General features: G+C 43.0%; 2 protein-coding genes across 2 annotated transcripts in view; one reads left to right on the top strand and one right to left on the bottom strand.

The window, feature by feature from the left end:
* Positions 1-3124: 3124 nt before the first annotated feature.
* LOC308080881 (G-protein coupled bile acid receptor 1-like) lies at positions 3125-4150 on the top strand (the record flags this gene model as incomplete). Its single annotated transcript, XM_080422941.1, is given in 2 exon segments — positions 3125-4000; positions 4004-4150. Coding segments are annotated over 2 exon segments (1023 nt in total).
* Positions 4151-9626: 5476 nt separating this feature from the next.
* LOC308080880 (keratin, type II cytoskeletal 8-like) overlaps positions 9627-10797 on the bottom strand; it is a 9494-nt gene continuing 8323 nt past the window's right edge. Inside the window, exon 9 of the mRNA XM_080422940.1 lies at positions 9627-10327. Coding sequence (XP_080279066.1) covers positions 10320-10327 — 8 coding nt within the window. The 3' untranslated portion in view covers positions 9627-10319. The remainder of the gene's footprint in view (positions 10328-10797) is intronic.

Genomic DNA, 10797 nt, shown 5'->3' on the forward strand with positions numbered 1-10797 from the left:
CACAGCGCGTTGACTACAGGCCAATCACAGTGCGTCTTTTCTAAGACCTGTCAGAATCTAGTTGTCCCGCCCCCACCTGCCTCTGATTGGCCTACCGAACGCCCCCTTCTGTGACACACGCGGAAGCTTCAGGGAAGCTCTCCTACGCTAAAATGGCGCCCAAGTTACACATGCCTCAGAGCCGAAGGAGGCGTCTACCTATATATGTCTATGGACCTAAACCCCGGTTTCCTTTGAGCACTGGTGTTACGTTTTCCTCCACCCAGAGCCAACAGACATAGAACAAACAGCAGAGGTCGCTGTTTTTCATTTTCAGTTGGATCTGGGTTCCCAGATTGGGTATAAAGAGGTAGTGAAGAACAGATGCAGGGGTTCAATATGGGAACAGCATTGAATGCCAAAGGTGATTCTCTTTCACTTCATGTAATGTCATTTCTTTTACCACCACAAAGTCTGTGACTCTATAATAGTGGTTCTCAACCGTTTTTGTGAAGGATCCCCAAATGTAATGCATATTAGGCCATAGATCCCCATTTGATAAGCTTTTTGTCTCCCAATCATTTGAATTTTTACATATTATTTGCAGCATGGATGTGACACATTGTGAGCTTCAGGTTTGCCATTTTCAGTGCATGAATTGGGCATGCTGTAAGGGGTCCATCGTACTCAGTGTGAAATGGAGGAGAGGGGAGGCTCTCATGTTCAAAAGCGTTGGATACTAATGTAAACATGGAATGCCCGTGATAAGAATATTCCATTTAGACAGGCGCTGGTCATGCCCTGTGCTCCATGCATGTCGAGATGTTTCTAAGTGAGTCTAACCTGGAGAAAGAGCTATGAGGTGACACAGTAACCGATTAGATAAGAATACGGGTCATGCATAGTTGGCCGTTGAGCCTGTCTCCAAGCAGGCATGTCATCAGGAACATACAACAGTAGACCCCCACGGCCCCCACCCTGGCTGTCTCCCCTCTGACCAACAAGTCTGTGCAGGCAGCGGGACATCTTCACTTCCTTCAGTTGAGTTCTAGCGCGTACTTCCCCTTTAAGAGTTTCCACCTAAGAGGAAGACCCCTGCACTGGACTACACCGTGTCTGTCTCTCTCTCTCTCTCTCTCTCTCTCTCTCTCTCTCTCTCTCTCTCTCTCTCTCTCTCTCTCTCTCTCTCTCTCTCTCTGTCTGTATGTCTCTCCCACTAGGAGTCAGTCTACAGGAGCGTCTGTGCTTCACTGCTCCACAAAGGGATCTGCCCTGTGAGGAAGAAAGGTCTTGAGGAAGGATGATGAGGACCTGTGATGGTGGATATTTCATACCAAGTTGTCAGTGAATTTCCTTCAGTCCATTGACAGGTGAATGCATCACTCATCCCAAAAGAGGTAAGCGACAATCTGTTTCCATTGCATTCTCAGAAGTTCTAAAAAGTGGATTCTGGAATGAGGGGAAAAAAAACTAGAAACAAGAAACACACGAAAATATAAAACATTACTATTCTGATTTAATAATGTATAGAATGTAATGAAACTATTCAGATGTTCCATTTATTCTGTCTTATCTACATTCTTATTATCAGTCACATTCCAGTTAGCAGTGAAATAATACACCCATCATAAACAACATCTTGAAATTAGTAAATTTTTATTTGTTGAATACATACAGTACTGTACACATTTGCCTATTTCTAACCTATCTAACTTAACCTATATCTATAGATATGCTTATCTGGTTTGATGTCACCTTCAACAATGCCTTCAAATGCGGCATTAGTATTGGAAATTCAAGTAAACTGACACACTGAAATATAATGGGCACAAAGAGGTGTGTAACCCCAGACTCATCTATTATTGAATGACCTCACCGTCACCGCTGTTCACAGCCCATCCTGAGCTCACTGCTGTTACAGCCCACCATCCTCACTGCTTTTAAAACCCATCCTCATTGCTGACAGCCCATCCTGAGTCTTTTGTAATCAGTTCATTGTTGTGGTGGGGAACATTTACAATGATATAATTGTATGCTTAATTTAATTACTATAATAAGCAGACAAATGTTAATAATTCATTCATGAACACAAAGTTAATTTTAGAGAGGATGTGAGAGAGAAGGGAAGACAAGACAAGACTGACTGAAATAGATTACAGGGCTGGAGGTGTGGCACATCAAGGCTGTGTTCTTCTCAAGTGATAGTAACTGAATATCCCCAGAAATAATAGACATTGGTTCAGTTGATGGTCAAGTACACCACCATGAAATGGAAGTGAATCCACCGCATGTCTTTATCCTAAACAGAAACCACACATTTTGTTACACAGCGTGTAGCCTTTCTCTGAACAATGAGGGCTATAATCATATTAGTTAAAGATAACTAAAGGTCAGTTGGAATATATAAGAAAAACGATAGCATTATCATTCTCAGTGGTTTTAGTTACACATTTAATGTTAGATAATTATACACAAGAGATGCTGTGGTCAAATGTGAAAATGCACATTTGAAAACGGACACTGTTTACATCACTGTTGAAGATTGTGTTGAGATTTTCAACCGACCTGTTTAGACGCTGTGGCGTCCTATTCTGCTCCAGTCTATTTGGACACCAGCGGATATATAGCCACTGAGCTATTGCTATCAGTGTGTATTTGATAAATATTTAAATAATTTGATCTAATATAGCCATCTCTAAACCACTCCCTTTAGGGTTGCAACACTTAATCAAACTAATCGATTGAATAAATTATAATAAAATAATATCGATAATCAATGATTTAACAAAGTAATCGATTAATAATCTATTTGGGTATGTCATTATAGGCGAAAGACCTGTAAAAAAAAGAAGAAGTTTAAATTGCAGATCTACAAGCTCACAACATGTTTTTTTTTCTTTTGCTGCACGAAACCAATGTGCAACAAAGTATGAAATTGGGCTTCAGTGGTTAATCGTTAGTACAGTTTTTCGTTGGTACAGTATATCATTTAAGAATATATATTATTTTTTATTTGCAGCCCTACCTCCCTTGCTGTCATTGACAACTCTTACCTGTCATCCATACAGGGTTGCTCCTCATTGATGGGAGTGGAGAAGAGGACAGGCTCCAAGGCGGAAGAAGATCGAGGCGGTCTTCAGTTACGATGGACCGCAATGACTCCCAATCTCTCCTCTCCGAGGAGGAACTCATCTACATCATCACGGTACCTCTGTCCACCTCCATCATCCTGGCCAACCTCGTCATCATCCTGGGCATCGCGTGGAACCGCCAGCTCCACAACACGCCCAACTACTTCTTCCTCAGCCTACTGGTGGCCGACCTATGCACGGGGGTGGCGCTCCCTTTCATACCCTGGATGGGGCTCAACCGACACCTGAGCTTCAGCTCCTGCATGATGGTGCACATATTCCCCAACTTCCTCTTCCTGGCGTTCCTCTTCAACCTGGTGATGGTCCACTACGAGCGCTACATGTGCATCGTCAGCCCACTGCACTACAGCAGCCTGTGGCTGCACCGCAGCTTCCCTCTGGCGCTGCTGGCGGTCTGGGGACCGCCGCTGCTCTACGCGTCCCTGCCTGCGTTCGGGTGGAATAACTGGACGGGGACGGAGTGGAACGGCTGCTGCGCGGGCGGCGGGAGGGCATGGCCGCCGACCAATTGCTCGGCAAACAGCAGCACCTGTTGCTCGTACCGCCGGGTTTTCCCCAACGCTTTCATCTACCTGGAGGTTTACGGCATCCTGTTGCCTGCTATTGTCTCCATCCTGGGCATGACGGGCCGGGTTCTGTTCATCACCCGCGGACAGATGAAGGACATCTGCCGGCTCCACCGTTCGGTGGAGCGGGGCAGCCAAGCGTCGGACCGGGAGATCAGGCTCAACCTACGGTACACACGCTGCGTCGTGGCCGTGTCGCTGACGTTCCTCGCCTGCTGGGTACCCTATATCATTTACATGCACGTGTGCGTGGTGTTCCTGCTGAGCGAGTCCAGATGGAGCGCCACCACTCACATAGTGCTGTAGTGCACCGGTATCGGAAGCATGGCCGTGGTGCCGCTGGTGCTCGGCCTGGCAAACAGGAAATACACAGAGCCTGCATGTAAACTTGTTCAGAAGCTCAGGGACCGGTGGAGACGCAGGGTGCAGGGAACAGAGGAAATTGCACTCTAAGTTATAACGAAAGATGGCGTTTGGTGACACTCTGTGATGCAGCTAGCTAGCAGCTAACAAATGCAAATGTCATTACGCTGCGGGACATTGATATCATGAACAAATTGATGATGTGGAGCTGCTCTGAGGAAATGTTATTGGGGACATGAGTTATACATGATTAACCAAGTTTAGCAGAAGTAACCCTGGACTGAATCCAAGAAGCCTACTTCTGTTGGCCAATGGGAGATCCCCCTTTTACTGAATAGTAGCTGGTTCTTTTCAACACATAGGAGATCATTTGAGTTTGAATCCAGGTGGTTACATTGTTGCTGTGACCTGGGTCACGTATCCAATGGGGATTGAATGTAGTAGAGCAGACAACCTTGGCCTCAGGGGAATCTCCTTTGGATGATCAGTGGATGTTTGGTTTCCCATCCATAAGACCAGGGCTCAAAGTCAGGTGATTACATAAACAAAACTGCAGTTTTTCCTCTCATTACTCATTACACTCTCCAAAACAGGCCACTGTTTGTTTTACTATCACAGTCCAGAGTAGTACAACGTACCAAACTCAACCTGTAATGTTTTTTATGTACATGGCATGGTAGGCAAGAAGCATAGTAGACCAAGAAGCATGGTGGCAACTAAACAAACCAAAGTCACCTCAAAGACTGTCTTACGTAACTTCTTTATCCTCAAACTCATCCCATGGCGAGGTGGGAGCCACTTCAGGCCTACACTCTTTGTCCCTCGAAAATCAGTTATCAGTGGATGTACAGGTTCTGACAATAGCCCGCTGTGCTGATGTGATCGCAACGGCCACTGCGCTGGCGCTTAGCCATTGACGTGTCTTCATCGACCAAATACGCACGGCGGGGTTGGAGCCATCACAGTTTCCCACTGTTTATGCTGCCTAGACAAATAGTCTAGTAAGACTACCTTTATTTATAATGATGGTGTCATCGTGCAATATTGAACTCCGGCACTATAAACAACACCAATAATGACACTGCATGTACAGACAATGTGATTGCACTGATGTTCAGTTTGGACAGAATACTCAACTCTGCCTCTGTTTGCTGCAGGCCTGTTATCTGGAACAGAGCTTTAAACAATGTACTTGGAACTGACTGCTGTTGTTCAGAATCTGGGACATAATCATAAATATCATCGTTCTTATGAACACATTCATATCAGTGCTTCACAACTACCGTATTCGTATTGTCATGAATCAAGACCATTGAGTGTGTTGACCAGACAAATGACCTCTGGCTGTTAACCCATTAAGATCTGAGGCCGATTCTACAAATGCCTTCTAAATCAGTAGTTCTCACACAAGATATTTTTCTTTTAATGTTAAAAAATAGCCGATACAAGCTTGCAGCGCGACACAAAGCGCTGTGAGCTTGTATAAGTCAACGCTAGTATCTAATATGACACATTCCCGGTTTTAATGGATTATCAACCAGCCCAATTTTACACTTTTTAAAACCTTCAGAAAATGAGGAAATTAGTCGATCTAGGAGGTCACAATGCGCAACACATTGTGATCTTGTAGATCGGCTATTTTAGCTATTTTACAAAATATTTGAAAAAATATTTTCCCTACTGTAATGTCCATTCATGAAGAAAAATCCTGCACACTGCTCTTGCTCATCAGCATCAATTGTATTCAAGCATTAATAATAATAATAATAATAATAATAATAATAATAATAAACTTTATTTATATAGCATATATATAAATATATGCTATATAAATATTTGACGTTTCAGTCCCTCTGGACCTTCATCAAGAGTGTCTTCTACATGATACTGTAGATACTCCACCCCCTCTGTGTTCATAGTTGTGAGACAATCACACTCTACTGTAGGAGTGCCTCTCAATGATTGTCTGTGACCTTAAAGTTGTACAATGCAAAATCACAAATAACGATTTTTAGCAACCTCTGCTGGTCACTACCGTCACTGCATACAATTTCCCTAGTCCTCGATTACCCAGAATTCCATTCGTTTTCACCGGAAGCCGGAAGCGTTTCAAAAAGCGATCTTTTAATTGTTTTATACTATCTACGGATCGTTTCTCTTAGCCAGTGGAGCATTAGTTACCATGAGCTGTGCTTTCTTTTTCTGTTCTTTTTCGATCTCCCAATCCTACATTATCTTAAAATCAGCGTGAGGTTCCTTTTTGTTAATAGCGCGGTAGTTCCTGGCCAAACAGGAAACCGTTGCGGTAGTTCCTGAGGACGTCGGCCACGACGTCATGACGTTGGCCAGGAACGTCATTTTCCCGGGAAAGTCCCCCCCGTACACGTTCAATAGAAAATATATAAATAAAAGGCTTCCGGGGGTGAAATTCACGGAGTGGGTGTTGTGAAACTTTTGCCACTCGCAAAAGATATACAATTTAACTTTAGTTTTGTTGAAAACGTTACCTAGTATTACTTTAATAATAATAACATGCCCTAAAAGAGTGAAAGTGGTGTCTGAATAGAGCAATCAAGAGTGGTCACCCATGGTCAAGTGCATCAATGTAAAAATAAACATTCTCAGAGAAAATGCATTCTTTGCATGTAAGTTGATTTGACCATAACAACCGTAACAACCGTATAAGGAGCAAAAGAGACAAAGACAAAGTTTTGTTTAACTATACTTACAACACCAACCATGAAATACAAACATATAGTTTTCTCTCTGCACAGGCCAACTGAGGATGAAAACCAGCCATTTGAAACTACACATGGTCGGAATTGTTAGATGACGTGGAGAGAGATAGATTATCAACATGGGGTCAAAAGCACATCTGTGTGTGGTGTGGTGTAGGCATGTGTGTGTGTGTGTGTGTGTGTGTGTGTGTGTGTGTGTGTGTGTGTGTGTGTGTGTGTGTGTGTGTGTGTGTGTGTGTGTGTGTGTGTGTGTGTGTGTGTGTGTGTGTGTGTGTGTGTGTGTGTGTGTGTGTGTAAAGAAGAGATTGTGTGTCAGTCTGTGGACACCCACATTTGCGCGTGTGTGTGTGTGTGTGTGTAAAGAAGAGATTGTGTGTCAGTCTGTGGACACCCACATTTGTGTGTGTGTGTGTGTGTGTGTGTGCGTGTGCGTGCGTGTGTGCGGGGGTACTGTCCTTTGAGTCAGATAAATCATGAATGTCTTCTCCTCTGCTTGAAAGGGGAAGAGAAGAATGGAAACAGGACGAGAATGGTGGGCAGTTTCCTAGCTGCCCTGTTCACAACTCACTTCTATGTTCACCAGTGAGTTTACTTCCACAAACCTCCCTGTCCCATTGTACTGACCCAAACACACAACGTAGTGCTGGGCGATATAACCGAAAACATATCACAACCAAAATTGTGAACCTCTAAATGACTTTATCTTGCTGATGTAGGTTAATTGAATAATCTTGAAGCAGGGCTTTTTGTGATACAGTATTTGTTTATTATATATCAATGATGAGTCAACACGAAAACATTCTAATAGATTTGTTACGGTTTAGGGCTGTGTATGAGAGCTTTGTAGGTGTGGTGACAGACACAAACACAGGGTGGCTGCAGTCCCCGCTGGCAGGTGGCCAGGGCTTTTATTAAACAAAAATGTGCTTCAGGAAAAAACAACTAAAAGTCTCCGTCTCTCACTAATCTTCAGTCTGTAGGGTGCTTCTGCTCTGATCAAGGTCTTTAGGTCCTCTTGCAGTCCCCTATAGATTGGCAGTGGTTGGAGCCAACGAGAGGGAATGTAGGAGGCCCCTATCAAATCTGATTAACCACAGTTAGTACAATGGTGGCATGCAAAAATTGGGAAAATAGCTGATCTATTTTTGGGTATTTTTTTTAGAGTACACAGTAGAGTGTGACAGGAAACAGGGAGAGAGAGACGGGGAGTGACACGCAGCAAAGGTCGTCGGGCTCGGGAATCGAACCTGAGAGTCGCTGTCAGGCTGCATTAGAGCCTATATGTGGTATGCGCCTTTACCGCTAGGCCATCGGTGCCGCACAAGGCAATTTCTTAATTGGAATCGAGGCAAAAGTACAACAGGTCAGTTGTCCCATTCCCACAACTGACCCAAACACATCACACTCTGATAAATGTCCAGGTGTCTTACCTCAGCTACGATTACCGTCATTTGATGCTGATATACCTGTGTGTGTGTGTGTGTGTGTGTGTGTGTGTGAGAGAGTGAGAGTGAGAGTGAGAGAGAGCACAAGCACGAGTGCAGCTGTTCATCCATGTGCACACACTTGTTTATAGTTAACATGGGTCTAAACATTCAGATAGCTACAGTACAAGTATGCAACATCAGCAAAGCTGGAGGTCTCACTGCATGGTGCTGATTTTTTTTACTAAAGTAAAAGTATCAATACTGCAAAGTATTGGCATCAAAATGTACTTAAAGTACCAAAAGTAAATGTACTCATCATTATGCAGAATGTTCCATTTAACAAGTTTTCACAAGTTTTAAAAAGAATCACCGGAGGTGTCAGGGCTGATTCCATGAAACGTGTAATGAAAAAGGTCCAGTTTAGTAACATATAGACAGCGAAATTGTCAGTAATAAAGCTACAATACGTAAGTATATCCGGGACTTGAACCCTGTTCTCCCTGCACGGCAGACCAATTTTACCGCTGTTCCAAGACGATACCAGGGTCTATATTTCTCAATGGAGAGTATGGAGACCACGTCCAACCACTGCAGATGTGCTATATTGTATTAATATAGTCTAATATTCAGATTGGTTAAAATAACGTTTTATTGATTAAAATAAGTTCCGGATCTGCATTGGATTGAAGCTGTAATTCACAAATGGATAAATGAACACTCGCACGCCTACTCTCGCCCAGTGTTGGGTGAGTAACTCAGGGAGTGTACTCTTTACTTATAACTCCTTTCAAATGTAATACTACTACTTTACTTATTACTTGGTAATTACTTACATTACAAATATTACTATATTACTTTTTTGTTTTATTACTTGCTGCCCCCCTTCAGAAAAAGTGATGTACAATATGAATACAAACCGTTTAGACAGCTTTATCTGAACAATAATTAAGCTCACAAGAGGAGTCACCAAAAAGCCAAACTGCCCACATTGCAGCAAAACTGATATGATCTTTTTGCAGAATTACTTGGATTAATTAATGTAATATAATTACTATTACTGTTACACTACTTGTTACTGGGGAAAGTAATACTTTTGCACTATACTTAACTTTTCTTCCCCAAAACTGTCACCCAGACGCCCACCCTGCTTTACTCTTTCATGTGATCTGCTGATGCGTTATGGATATATTAAAGAGGTATTATTTGGCTTCTAATGTCACAACATTGGGTGGCCTGCTAAGGTTCTAGGAAACATATCTCTCTATGTTATGATACTGCATTCCTGTTTATAGCCTTCAAGACAGAAGATGTTCAGCAGCCAACAAAGGTTCGTCCTCTGAATAGACACACACGCACACGCACACGCACACGCACACGCACACACAGAGTCAGACACACATCCGATATTGCAAGTTCCCCATTTTTATTTCAAACTTAGGACAGAAACCCGTAACACTCCATTTGGTTGCATTTATGTTTCTTACAAGGTGAGAACAACTGAAGCAAAAGCTGATAACACAATGAGGTCAGACATGGCTTGTGTTCAACCATACGCATAAACAAAGATTACACATTTTCAAGATCACGTTCACAGGCATCCCTGCCTTCAACCCCTCAAAAAACCCTGAAAGGCAGAAAATAAAACATTGTTTGCCCCAAAATGGCCCAGTGCGCACGCTTGAAGTCCAACCAGATAGAACAGAAGGCATAGCAGGGGGGGGGGGGGAGGCTGGGGGTGGATCTCGTAGTACATTCAATAGAATTTGTCCCAGTGGTTTTTCCAAAATTGCCCTTTAGTGCAAATGCATTCGTCATGTTCACAATTCACATACAAGATCTGACTTGAAACTTGAAACTTCAAACCTTCGTATAGTGTTGCTATATGGTGACAAAGCTGTGTCACTCAATATCGGTGTAGTGGGAGCTTTGGGACACAACCCTGCCCTCCTCCACTTCTACGCGAACCAGCAGGCGTTTCTTGGGGTTTGTGGGCGGGGCAACGTGGTCTTTGGGGAGGGGTTTGGTCGCTGGCTGTGGCTTCAACGGCGCATGATCGTCTGCGTGCAAGCAAGGACTTGGATTGGTTGGTTTGTTTTACATATCTGAGCGAAAGAGAGGGTTGATTTTAGTGGGAAGCAAAATTAAATAAAAAAACAAAAACAAAAACAAAATCAAATCATGGGAGTATAAATCACCGGAAATACACAGAACTTTTCACCGTAATTTTTTCCATAAGCCTCTCATCAACCCTACTTATATAAGCATATAATTTTGCAACAATGTGTATATTTTTTAACCTTGCAAAATACCAAGACAGTGGTTCCCAACTGTGATCCAGGGAATCCAGAGTACACACTGGTATTTCATTCAATCCATGGACAAATTAAGACCTAGAACATGATTACAATTCACACAGACGTGTGTAACAAATACAATGGTCCATTTGGCCCCATTTGTACACTCCTCTGGGATTTTACTTTGGGGAATTTACTGTGCAGTTTTGGGTCCCCCATACCAGTTGATACCTGTCAAACTATTAAAAGCTCTGTAGAATGAATGTTTTCTCTGTTGA

The sequence above is a fragment of the Gymnoscopelus braueri genome, assembly GCF_963280865.1.
Source record: "Gymnoscopelus braueri genome assembly, chromosome: 24".
Lineage (NCBI taxonomy): Eukaryota > Metazoa > Chordata > Actinopteri > Myctophiformes > Myctophidae > Gymnoscopelus > Gymnoscopelus braueri.